The sequence below is a fragment of the Triturus cristatus genome, chromosome 7 (genome assembly GCF_964204655.1).
Source record: "Triturus cristatus chromosome 7, aTriCri1.1, whole genome shotgun sequence".
NCBI classification, from domain to species: Eukaryota; Metazoa; Chordata; class Amphibia; order Caudata; family Salamandridae; genus Triturus; species Triturus cristatus.
The window spans coordinates 1,429,683,330-1,429,697,207 of NC_140590.1; the positions used below are offsets into that span (position 1 = coordinate 1,429,683,330).

The following is a 13,878-nucleotide window of genomic DNA, read 5'->3' on the forward strand; positions in this document are numbered from 1 at the left end:
TTTATCTGACATTTGTTTGTGAGCCAGGGTTTTAGCTGGCAGTAAATGTACCTTATAGAGCGTCGATTGATGTGTGACTAATCAGTAGTCATATGAGACTTCTTGTTAACTATTTTCTTGGTTTACGAACTTGATTAGTACTGATTATGTGAATATTGTAGTCCCAGTTTAATATTTACCAAAGTTCATGGACTTTTCCTGTCTCAATTCCTCTATACATGAGATTTAATATTTCTTGAAAAGATGCCTTTATTTTTATATACGATTTTTATATACGATTTATTTTTGACGTTTGTCAAGTTATGTCCTAATACCAAAGATTTACACTTCGTTTGTTCTGCTTTTGTCTGGGAAACACGTTTAGACTTTTGTTCTGAAGTATTTTATTCTAATTTCCATGTTTATCATTCCCTTTCTCATAGGCATTCCATTCCCTACCAAATATGCTTGGCACACACCCATAATAGTACTTTTGAGTCAACTGAACAAAGGGAATCCATTTTGGGATAAAACAGCTGTATGTAGCTTATTATTTCAATTTGTATTGAAACAATCTTTCCATGAAAGGTATCTCCGGTTTCATATTCAAATTTTTACCCTGAAAACATCTGCCCTATTGGTTTGTCGTGAGACCATGAATGATGATCTACCTCTGGATAGTTGTACTTTATTCTGAGCATCTCTCTACGCAATATTCCATAACTATGAAGAAAATAAGTTGCATACCTAGAACAACTGCCATAGGTTGTATGCAGCCTCGCAATCCCTATGCTCAACCGTCTATATAAAGTCCTGCACCTTATGCCATGGGATTGAAAGGGCTTCTTTTGCTGAGATTTAAGTTGTTACTATCCTTTATCAGGAAAACGTGATAGTGAGCATTTTATAGAAAAGTAACCTTTAGCATGTTTTGGATTTTTTTCAATTGCTACTTGTCTGAAAATGAAGTACTATATGTTTGTGTTTTACAAAATATTTACATAAACTGTAAATTACCTCAGAGGCCTGTGTTCATGGATTGGGATTCTGTTTGCAATTTGACAGCAATAAATATTGCTTGTTGACATATTCATTTCAGGTTCCATCATTTCCTTTCAGACAATTTATGAAAACAGAATATACAGCCTTAAAGTAGAATGTGGGCCGAAATATCCAGAATTACCTCCTTTTGCAAGATTTGTAACAAAAATAAATATGAGTGGCGTAAATAGTTCCAACGGAGTGGTAAGTTGTATTTTACTTGAATAAAATTCCCAGATTTGAGTTTCATAAAAAAAAGTTATTTCATAAATCAGTGGTGTATTTTTTTGGTTGCCAAATAAACTATGTAAATTAGTCCCTTTTGAAATAATTTATACATTTTGTTATACATGAATGTCCAACCTGACAGGTATCTGCCCTTCTTGATCTACCTTAGACAAGTCTACAAGGATATTTTTTAAACTAAAACTATTTGTAAATTTAAGGTAAGTGATCCCTCAAGCCAAAGGTGAAATTAAAGTATTTGTACTCTTGACTTGAGTAGTGAATTAGCAACAAGTATGCTGGCCAGTCATAGGAGGAGCACTACTTTATGTGAATTAATTGAATTACTTCATCAGTTTTTCTTTGTTTGTCTTGTTTTTCTGAAAAATGTTGCCCAACTTTTATTATACATTGGTTGCAAATCAGGAGTGTAGCTTAATTCCATTTGTGTTCACTGTTTAGTGGGTCACAAAGTGCTTCAAAGTAAACAGTTCTCTTGAGGTTCAATAGATTTCCAACGTGCATGCCTTTCAATATTATTTGGAATGCATCAAAATTATTGTAGTAATAACCAACCCTGAAAAAATTGAAGCTGTGTTCTTGAAAGACTTCTTAAAACAGGGTTCTGCATCGAAGATTTTGCCGCAGGAGAACTTAATATTGTATTAAAAAATTCCAGAATACTTGTTAAAACCAAATTGATTATTACATTCAAATGAAGCATCAGTGCTTGATTTTAGTAGATTTTTCAAGTCATATGTATTGAACTAAAACTGAAGTGATAGTCCAACCCAACTTCTAGGTACACTATCTTTTCGATCCTTACTTCTCCCATCAATAAGGTATTGTATTTCTTAGTTCATCATAAGTAAGGTAAAAATGGAAAACAATATCTAATTCTGTGATATTTTGCACTTTGTTCTTTTGCTTAATGTATGCATCATCACTAAGGTACTTCACTTGTATGAAATGTATGGTGCCTAAATGTCAGTCCTTTCAAAATGATGCTCATCTGGTGAGGTGCTGCTTACAAACTGCACAAAGCCCAACTAATATGATGAATATGCTTCTCTTCCTTAAACATTCCTTTTTTCCAGTGATGTGCTTAATTGTCAATCTTTTGTTCTCATGTATTACCTCATTCATGGATCCCCTTGCATCTAGCAGCAGGACCAAGACTGCTCCCTAATGGTAGATGTGGTCTAGTGTCTGAGCTGTCGACATTCCAACTTAGGTTTGAATCCTGGCCTCAGCTCATGATTGCATATTGTGATTCTGGGCAGATTTCTTAATCCTAAAATGCTGGTTTAGGAAATACACTCGTAAATATATTGTAAACTAATTATAGAATTTCAAGATTAGAAATCCTATTATCATGTTCTCAATCTTATATTGTTTTTTAGTAACATTGCGTGTATTTAATTGTAAAGCGCACGGTGACCCAAGGGTGTCTTTGTGCTGAATAACAGATGTTTATGGTTACCCAACTCAATGGTGCTCATTTTATCGACCTCCGAAGGATGAAAGGCTGAGTGGACCTACCGGGATTTCAACCTTTGACCACAGATCCCTACAGCGGATGCAGTCATCCACTAAGCCACCAGACACAATACCCCCTATAATTCACAGCAGTCTAATGCTCCCCATTGTATGCTTCATTAATATTATACGTTAGTATTTCATTAAAGCACTTATATAAAGCATCATGCCCCTGATAATGCAGGAAAGAACTCTGATTACATTGGGTTCCTAGCCACTAATGCACGGTTTAAAATTAAATTAGTTGTGGTTTGGCCTATATGGGTGGTATTGGGTGAGGAGAGAGAGATTTGGAATGCGCACTGGGATCCAGATGTGGCAGAATAATTACATATAAGCATGAAGGGTTGTAGACAGTTTGGGAATAGACTTTTTTTATAGTCTATCATTTGCAGGGGCTACCAGTTATTATAACTATATAATATCCACTAAGGGGGGCAAATGACATACCCCTGAAAGCAAAGCAAATCATCCAGTGAAGTATTTAGCTTTTAAGTCCTCTAGTAGAAACAGTGAGCTAATTGTCGGGGGCGCTTATGAAGTGGTGAGGACAAGTAAATGGAATCTCTTCAGGAGCAACAATATCACAACCCTTGGGAGCACTATTACACAACCACTGAGTAAGTTAAGTCCCCCACAAAATTCCAAACCTTGGAAGTGCCCAGTAAGTAAATGTACTGTTTGGAGACTCAATGACAGTATTTCAGTTCATTGAAGCGCAGCTAGTATAACAGAGTATATATATTTATTTATTTATTCGGTTTTTATGTGGTGCTGAATTATTCCAAAGGAATTGGAGCACTTGACAAGAGAACAGGAAGTAAGTACTGGTTAGCAAACGTCATAAACAACCTATTAGCACCAGGAAAGCAAGGAACTAACCGTTCATACCAGTTGGTGCTTTACAGCATAACTAGTTTTACTCCTGGATCCGTAGATGACATCGGATCGAAATTGGCACAGATCTGCGAGCAGTCACCACAGTATAGGGCTCTGGGTTCATGCAATAGCTGCAGACATTCTGTCCAAAAATGTAGTTACCACCATTGGAGGTAACTTGGCATCAATCAGTGAACCTATGTGTGGTAAGTTCAGGAAGATTAGAGAGGTGGCATGTAGAGAAAAGAAAGATTAAAGACTGTAAATGGAGAGGGCCTCCGTCCCAAACGGGCAAGATAACGCGGTAAGGCAGCTTTATCCCCACCCCCTTCATCTGTTGCTGCACATGATTCCCTGAATCCCTGTCGTTCATCAGTATGAAGGTTGGGAGAGCTTTGGGAGTGTTCTTGATGTGTTGCCCAGCAAGGTCGAATCAGAACTACAAAGGGCCAACTGTTTGAGAGTCAAGAGGGCTCTAGGGAGTGGCTTTGAGCTTGGAAAGGATAAAAGGACAACTAAACGATGGCAGTACCAAGACACCCAGACCAGGATGTGAGAAACTGTGCACAAAACCCAGGCAACAAACCCTTTCATAGTCCCTGATTGAGTCAATTTTTAATTTAGTCAGTTTTTCATGAGTGTGATTCGCTTACCTCATTCTTATTCATTTGGCTTTCAGTAAAGGCATGCCCACCTTGACCACTCACTCACTCACTCACTCACTCACTCACTCACTCACTCACTCACTCACTCACTCACTCACTCACTCACTCACTCACTCACTCACATATACATATATATATATATATATATATATATATATATATATATATATATATATATATATATATATATATATATATACACACACATCCTACCTTTGGTAGTGTTCTTCCTCCCCAACTTCTTTTTCTACCAAAGGCCTGCATGCAGAAATCTGCTGCTATCGCACTTGACTCTTCCTTTTCAAAGGCCTTCAACTCTGCCTATTATTTTCTCTTTCTAAGTTGGACAAACTGTACCACAAGTTATAGACAGTTTGCTTTGTGCCACTAGCCTATTGCAAAACCTGACACAATGAGTGTTTTAAGTAGGGTAACTAGTTTTCAACACAAGCTTTGTTTCTTTGTGCTGCTTTATAGTGTAGGTTGAAATATCATTCCGTGCTTCATCCCATTTCCTAGGAAATATTGAATTTAATTTGTCAAGGATGACTCGGACAGGTATAGTTGGATCTTGCGTTATTGAACTGCTCTTATTCCAGGGTGGAACCTTTGCATTCACTCCAAGGACTCTCCTCCTGGTTGAAGTTTATTTATATAGGCCTTATACAGTCACCTTCTTACCCCATCCCCAGAACGCTGACAACTTTTGGTTACACTAATCTTTTGTTGTCCATACTTCAGATATTGTACCAGTTCCAATCTTATCTGTTCAGTTCATTAAAAGTGAGTTCTTGCCGATTACTTGCTATCCCAAAAGAAACATTGTCAGACTCTCACTATTGCATTGAATTGTATTTGGCCTCTTGGATCTTTGACCTTAACCATCAATTGCAATGTAGATCTGAAAGAAACACGTTAGTTAGATTCCTCACCTTAGAATATCCCCAGGCGTCAGACTGGATCCGGAAGATTTTTCGTCAGCAATACCCCTTGCGCGTCGCTAGGCGTCGTCTGCGGCTCCGCGTCCGTCGTCGGCGTCGTGCGCCGGAATGACGTCGTCGGAGTACTTAGACGCCGCCCTCGCGCGCTGACGTCAGTTCTTCTTTTTTCCGCGCCAGTAAGCGCAGATCCGGGAGAGCTACCCCTTTTAGTCAATTTTTGACTAACTTTTTTGATCCTTTTTGATCTTGTCTCGACTCCGGTGCCGGTAGGTTGCCTGGTTTTAAGGCCTGTACGGACTGCAACCGCTTGATGTCGGTTACGGACCATCACCGCCGGTGCCTTTACTGCTTGGGCCTCGACCACGACGCGGAGTCGTGCTCGGACTGCAAGGCCCTGACCTCGAAGGCTAGACTGGAGCGGTCCCGTAAGCTTCTCGAGATTCGCCACTCGGCTCCGCGCGCCTCTCGATCCCGGTCCAAGAGGAGGTCCAAGGATCGGTCGCGGAGCCGCAGCCGACATCACCATCGGTCGTCGGGATCCAAGTCTTCGGGTAAGTCGAAGCATTCCAAGAAGTCCAAGAGGCGACACCGCTCTTCGGACTCCCCTCGCGCGACTCGGCCGAGGGTCAGGGTGGTTCCACCCCCGTGGCTCCGGCGGAGCCGCAGGCGCCACGCAAGTCCCCATACCCTCCGGTCCCTGGGACTGACGCGACGCCGGCGGAAGTCAGTGCCTTCCTCTCGGCCATGAGGAGTCTGGCTCCGCCGTCGAGACCCGCTGGCGCGCCTTCGGGCCCCGCGGACCCGACTGGGCTGCCTTGCCTGCCGGTGGCTCCGGCCCCGGCGCCGTTGACGGCTCCGGCCTCGACGCCGCAAGCGCCCGAGGGACCCGTTCCCGAGTCCCCGCCAACGCCGGTCGACCTCGTAACGCTCGACGTCGAGCCCCAGTTCAGCCCCACTCCGGGCCCGGCGTCGATGGACGCCGCGTTCGGCGCCGCTGGAGACACATTATGTCTATCGCTCCGCTCCTTCCTCCTGTATACCAGGAATCGGATGATGGGGACAACTGGGAGGGATCTGAGGATCCTATGGCCGTTCAGGCTCAATTGTCACAGGACTGGGCAGATGAGCTGGGGGAGGCCAGTGGCCTGGATACCTCTCCAGACACTGGATTCGTCTCTCCTCCGACTGTGGCTTCGGAGGAGGGCGCTGCTTTCTCTGTGGTGCTGCGCAAGGCGGCCGCAGCCCTTGGGCTCGAGCTGCCTGCCGTGGCTGTGAGGACTAACGTCCTTACTGAGGTGCTTCAGTCTGCAGCAAGCTCCACTGAGCCTCTGCTGCAATTCAATGAGGCCCTCATTGACGTTCTGCAGGGCACCTGGTCCAAGCCCTCCACAGTTCCTCCTGTGGATAGGAACGTCACCAGGCGCCACCGCCCTGCTCCGGGCGACCCCAGTTTTCTGTCCCAACACCCTACCCCTGAGAGCCTGGTTATCCAGGCCTCTACCTCCCAATCCTCCTTCCCGACCGCCCCGCCGGACCGGGATTCCAAGAGACTGGAACAGTTTGGCAAGAAGCTGTTCTCCTCCCTTAGTTTGGGCCTGCGGTCCTTGAACACCGCCTGTCTCTTGGACCGTTATTCCCACTCTCTGTGGGATGCGGTGGAGGACGTGCTGCCCCTGTGTCCGGAGGAGGTCCGGACACGACTTACCCAGGCTCTGGCCGATGGGAGGGATGCAGCGCGACATGCTATCCGATGTGGGCTTGGGCTTGGGCTTGACACTACGGACTCGCTGGGTAGGGCCATTTCTACCACAGTGGCGCTTCGCCGTCACGCCTGGCTGCGGTCCACGTCATTTTCGGGCGATGTCCAGAGCACTCTCATGGACATGCCCTTTGATGGCACTCGCCTCTTTGGCGAGAAAGCGGACAGTGCGCTGAATCGCTTTAAGGACTCCCGGGCTACGGCCAAGTCCTTGGGCCTCTCAGCCCCGCGGTCGCAAACTTCCGCCTTTCGCCCCTTTCGTGGCCAAGGAAGGGGTGCCTCCTCACGTGCGCCTAGCCACCAGCCGCAGAACCAACCTGCGCGCGGTCGCGGACGTGGTTTCCGCCGAGGCGGTTCTGGAGGACGACGAGGTCAGCCCACATCCACCCCGGCAGCATCCGCCTCAAAGCCTTCCTAGTCCGAGCTTTCAGGCCCATTCCACGCCAGTGGGCGGCAGAGTTCGCCATCACCTGCTCCACTGGCGGTCCATCACATCGGACAGGTGGGTGCTGCAAATCGTCCGAAGGGGCTACTCCCTCCCCTTCGAGACGACCCCTCCAGCCATGCCACCGCAGCACCACCGTATCTCGGGGGATCATTTGAATCTTCTCCACGAGGAAGTTTCGGCCCTCTTGGCCAAGGGGGCCGTCGAGCGCGTTCCGAGCCCAGAAGTAGGTCGTGGTTGTTATTCCCACTACTTTCTGGTTCCCAAGAAGGGCAAAGGGGGCCTACGCCCTATCTTGGACCTCCGGAACGTCAATGCCTTCCTCCGGAAGGAAAGGTTCAAGATGTTAACTTTGGCTCAGGTTCTAGCTGCCCTAGACCCCGGAAACTGGATGGTAGCGTTGGACTTGCAGGACGCATATTTCCACATCCCCGTCCTGCCGGCCCACCGGCGTTACCTGCGGTTCACGGTGGGCCAAGAGCACTTTCAGTTTACCGTGCTCCCCTTCGGCCTCACCAGTGCCCCTCGGGTGTTCACGAAAGTGATGGCGGTGGTCGCAGCTCATCTGCGCAGATCAGGGGTTCCAGTCTTCCCCTATCTCGATGACTGGTTGTTGAAGGCGGGCTCGCCCCAGACAGTCGTCTCCCACCTCCAGACTACGGCGGATCTCCTGCATTTGCTGGGATTTTCCATCAACGTGCCGAAGTCACATCTGAGTCCCTCTCAGAAGCTCCTCTTCATCGGAGCGGTTCTCGATTCGGTGCAGTTCCGGGTCCATCCACCGGAACAGCGGGTCCGGGATATACAGGCCCTGATTCCCATCTTTCGGCCTCTATCCTGGGTTTCGGTCAGGCTAGTGTTGCGGCTTCTGGGGCTGATGGCCTCCTGCATCCTACTAGTGCATCACGCCAGGCGGCGCATGCGGGCTCTGCAGTGGGACCTGAAGTTTCAGTGGGCCCAGCATCACGGCAACCTGTCCGACCATGTCTTGATCTCGGAGGGCACTGCACAGCAGTTGCAGTGGTGGCTCACGGACCGCGATTGGGTCAAGGGCAAGAGCCTCTCCCTTCCCCAACCGGAGCATGTCGTAGTGACGGATGCGTCCCTCCTGGGATGGGGTGGCCATATGGGAGAGGCGGAGATCAGAGGCCTCTGGTCTCCGGCGGAGTCTCGTCTCCACATCAACCTGTTGGAGTTGAGAGCGATCCGACTTGCACTGAAAGCCTTCCTTCCCTCTGTCAGGGGAAGTGTCGTGCAGGTGTTCACGGACAACACCACCGCCATGTGGTATTGCAACAAACAGGGCGGGGTGGGGTCGTGGACCCTTTGTCAGGAGGCTCTGCGCCTCTGGACATGGCTGGAACACCAGGGCGTCACCCTAGTGGTTCAACATCTGGCGGGCTCTCTGAACGCCAGAGCAGACGAACTCAGCCGCTGGTGCATGATGGATCACGAATAGCGTCTGAACTCCGAAGTGGCGCAAGGTCTCTTTCAGCAGTGGGGAGAGCCTTGGTTAGATCTATTCGCCACCGAAGAGAACGCGCAATGTCAGCAGTTCTGCGCGTTGGAATTTCCAAGGCGGCACTCGCTCGGCGACGCTTTTCGTCACGAGTGGAGTTGCTGTCTGTTGTACGCCTTTCCGCCTATACCACTTCTGCCCAGAGTGCTGAAGAAGATCAGGCACGACCGGGCCCAAGTCATCTTGGTGGCTCCGGATTGGGCACGAAGGTACTGGTATCCCGAGCTACTCGGTATGTTGACCGATCCTCCGATACGTCTGCCCCTTCGGGAGGATCTTCTGTCGCAGCAGCAGGGGACGGTCCTCCACCCGAACCTGTCCAGCCTCCACCTCCATGCGTGGAGATTGAGCGGCGGCAGTTGATGCCATTTGACTTGCCTCCTGAAGTCTGTGATATCATTCTGGCAGCCAGGCGTCCCTCCACAAAGACGGTATACGCTTGCCGGTGGAACAAATTTGTGGCATGGTGCACAGCAAAGGCTGTGGATCCCCTTTCCGCCCCTCTTTCTGAGGTTCTCCTCTTTCTTCTTTCTTTGGCCCAGCAGGGCTCTGCCCTGGGCACCCTGAAAGGTTATCTTGCTGCCATTTCTGCCTTCTTGCGGCTTCCAGATCAGCCTTCTCTTTTCAAGTCCCCTGTAGTTACACTCTTTCTAAAAGGCATTACTCACACGTTCCCTCCTGTCCCTTTTGTAATGCCTCAGTGGGACTTGAATCTTGTTCTCACATTTCTAATGTGTGCTCCCTTTGAGCCTCTTCATAATTGTCCTCTTCGTCTGCTGACGCTTAAGACTGCTTTTCTGGTAGCCATCACCTCGGCTAGACGGGTGAGTGAGCTCCAGGCTTTATCTTCAAAGCCTCCTTTTCTCTCTGTTCATCCGGACAAGGTTGTCCTTCGGCCTCGTCCCTCCTTTCTTCCGAAAGTGGTGACTCCATTTCATCTTGGGCAGTCTGTCACCTTGCCCATCTTCTTTCCGCCTCCGCATCCTTCCAAAGAGGAAGAGAGGCTCCACCGTCTGGACCCAAAACGTGCGCTCTCCTTTTATTTGGACCGCACAAAGCAGTTCCGGGTGGACGACCAACTTTTCGTTGGATACGTGGGTGCTAAGAAGGGGAAAGCTGTGCACAAACGGACCATCTCTCGGTGGGTCGTTTTGTGCATCAAAATTTGTTACTCCTTGGCAAAAAAGGACCCTCCTGTTGGGCTGCGCGCCCATTCTACTCGGGCCACAGCGGCTACTACTGCTTTGGGACGGGGAGTCCCTTTGCAGGACATCTGTCAGGCGGCGACGTGGGCTTCGCTACACACGTTTGCCAGGCATTATTGCCTTGACAGCCAAGTCCGGAGGGATGGCTTCTTTGGCCGTTCTGTCCTCCAGGACTTTCTGGTGTGATCTTGGTTCGCAGACCCACCACCGGGGATGGTATTGCTTGGGTATCTATTCTAAGGTGAGGAATCTAACTAACGTGTTTCTTTCAGATGAACAAGTTACTTACCTTCGGTAACGATGTATCTGTAAGAAACATTAGTTAGTTAGATTCCTCACCGACCCACCCATCCTCCCCGTTCTGCGAACTGACATCTAGGGTTAAGGTTATCCTTTTCAGGCCCCTAGATTTTATTTTTGGCACCAGTGTCGGTCTTTGCATGGCTCTGCGTTCCTGGCGCGGAAAGCTATGTACAAGAACTGACGTCAGCGCGCGAGGGCGGCGTCTAAGTACTCCGACGTCATTCCGGCGCACGACGCCGACGACTGACGCGGAGCCGCAGACGACGCCTAGCAACGCGCAAGGGGTATTGCTGACGAAAAATCTTCCGGATCCAGTCTTGACGCCTGGGGATATTCTAAGGTGAGGAATCTAACTAATGTTTCTTACAGATACATCGTTACCGAAGGTAAGTAACTAACTTGTTCTTCAGCTTATATTGCTATTTGAGTGACATTGCTTAAGCTTTTGGCACAGTTACTGGGTCCTTCATTGGATACATTGCAGTTGGGCAATGCTCCCTATACAAGGGGTCTAGAATCACTCTGCACAATAGCACGACTGCGACAGGTTCTACTCTAGCAAGAGTGATTTCTTTTCAGGTCTCCTCTTGCTCTCTGATGTTTGAGTATCCTTCCCCTTTATAGAAAAGGCCTCCTGCTCTGCATATCATGACCCTCTCCACAACAAAGAACAATGTACCAGCTTCCGAAAGCCTCCTGTACTAGTGTCAAATTAGCTGCTGCCATGAAATACAGGAAGAAGTAGCTTTTCTGCTCCTGGGCTCGTGGTTGGTCGCTCCTATTCTGGACCTATTGCTGCAGACTGGTATAGGTAGCATACCCTAGGATCCACCCTCACATCTATCTCCAGGCAAATGGAGTTTCCGGAGCTGGCAACTAGTGCATTTACTGGCACACCAGGGCCAGGAGTATGTTAGTGCTCACATGCGCCTGGTTGGCCATCTAAATCTAAAACTTAAATGCAGGAATCTGATTTTATGATCCCTTTGTCAAGATGAGGAGGTGCTATGGAGAGCACTTGAAATCACTGTTTGCTAGATGACAGATCCATGTAGAACAGGAAGTGGTTTTCTCATCATATTGTCCTCCTTCTGGTGTTACATTATATCCTGACAGCATTGCCCATTTTAAAGTTTTGGTCAAGCCTTTCCTGGGCCAGTTGGTTCCACAAGACCTTGTGTAGTCAAATCCAGCTGATCCCTTGAAACCTGAAGGCAAACAGTCAACTCTTCACTAATGTTATACCATTGCAAAAATACAGTTTGTCATTTTTAATCAGGACTCCAATATAAGTTCAGAGAACATCGGTAGCATGGATACTGCTGCAACCTTCAGCTAAAATTGTTACGGTTCTTTCAAAGGTGCTTTAAGTGATGTCCATTGGTGGCATATCACCACCAACTGAAAACGAAAGCATTTATGCCTGGCTCGCTGTATTAATCCTCCTGTTTATGCACTTCACCTCCCATAATAACCTTTGATCTGTTTTGAGCCGCATGTGCTGCAACATGCTCAGGAAATCTGGAAGACTAATTCTACGCCAGTTGCGCCCAGCTCTATGGGAGACAAATGGAGGGCTCCTAATGATTTCTGTTTACTAGAGTATGGAAGCTCTTTTGCTCAATCAGCTGTTTTGTTGGGTGCCTCCCTGAAGACAGAAGTGTTTTTCTTTCAAATGGGTGTTCCCTAGGTCCTAGAAACCAGATTGTACGGTCTCACTGTGATGATCTGGGCAGGCTAGTTCTAATTTGATCAGCTTTGCACCTATGAAACCCATTTGTTTGTCTCTCTGCTACCAGATATGTTTCGGAGATTCAAATGATTTTCCTCAACTTCAGCAGTGTCAGCCGCACAGAACTGCTGATATTCTGAGATTTCACTGAAACAGCTTCTAGGGTTATCTATAGCGTTCTCTGCATGAGGCACCTTACATAGTCCATGTTTATGATGACTGTCCTGTCTTTCCTGAAGTTCAGTGTCCAGTTTCATGGGAAAAAGCTTTCAGTTAGTGACTTGGCCATACACTGGTACAAGCCAATGGCAGCCCATTTGCAGGGTTCTACATGCTGTAATATGGCTAGACCACAATGCAACCTGATTTTCTGGTGGAGAGGCCCATCTAGACGTTCGGTGGGGCTCCTGGAGTCTTATGTTGGCATCTCTTCCAGCGTTCTTCCATTGTCCGAGAAGATGAACATCAGAAGGAAGGAAACTCAAGTCTGGAGCTCTGCTCTCTACTGCTAAACTTCTCATCCTTCATCTTGAAGAGGTATAGGCCACACCATTTTGGAGCTAGTCTTTTACCCTGCCGTCATATAACCTGTATTCCGAAAGCACATGTTCAACGTAGGGATATCTTGGTTTTGGATTACCAATGGTTGTTGCACTTGATCATCACAGATCATCATTAATCAAAGTTTATACTGGATGCCTTGGTGCTCTCAGTTGTATGTAATGCCTGTTCTCTACTGTTCCCTCTGACCGGTGCAACTGTTTCTTATTCAGCACCTTTGAACCTCCGGAGGACGCTTAAAGGTGTTTCTTATTTGGAAGTATGGAACTTGCCACTCTTAGACCATGGGGAATGTGTTTTGCAGGAAAAGCTCTTTGTGGATTTACATGTAATTTGTACTTCTTCCTGTAAATCAAGTATCTATAAGGGAATATTGGTGATTTTGATGTAGGGTTCAATGCTGTGGTTGTCCAACAAGTGGTGGTTGTCGCTCAGTCCTTGCTGCACAGTATTTGTATATTGTGGTTCTTTAAAAAATACATTTCAGTTTTTGCCCATTTTAATAATTCCCCCCACCAGGTGGAGACTATAGGGGCTAGGGAGAATCTCCACTTCATAGCAGTCAGTCTTTTGGCCAACTCTTAGATTTGTTGGGCCTCTGCCAGCAACCCGAGTAAACAAGTCCCTGAGCACAAGTTGTCTGTCCGTGTACAGAGAAATTGTGTCTCCTTCGGCCAATATTGTCCATGGTTGGGGGCATTCTTATACCATAAGAAAGCCCTGTTCTGTAGAACTACTTCCGGGACAGATATCTGGTATTCCCGGATAAATCTGGATGTTGTTTGTCCAACTGCCATGAAACCGAATAGTCTTGATAAGTGCTGTGGGCTTGGTATAATTAAGACTAATCCCATTGATCACAAAATTCCTTGAGCCTTAGTTCGCCACCCAATGTACCAAACCTACTCTTAGCAACTGAGATCACAACGATCTTCCTCTGTTCAGCTGTTGCCTAAGATACTACATTCCATAGATGTTAAGAGAAGTATTTCTACTTAAGACAAACCAGTTCTCATATGGCATACTGTCAGTAAGGACTTGTAAAAGCCTAGGGCCCAAAATAGTCCCCATTGGCTTCCATTTGA

General features: G+C 47.3%; 1 protein-coding gene across 2 annotated transcripts in view; it reads left to right on the forward strand.

The window, feature by feature from the left end:
• The window catches only part of UBE2V1 (ubiquitin conjugating enzyme E2 V1), a 128,488-nt gene that overhangs the window by 76,125 nt on the left and 38,485 nt on the right, over positions 1 to 13,878 (forward strand). For both annotated transcript variants that reach the window (XM_085619154.1, XM_085619153.1), the window contains exon 3: positions 1,099 to 1,224. In XM_085619154.1, the coding sequence (XP_085475280.1) occupies positions 1,099 to 1,224 (126 nt within the window). The remainder of the gene's footprint in view (positions 1 to 1,098; positions 1,225 to 13,878) is intronic.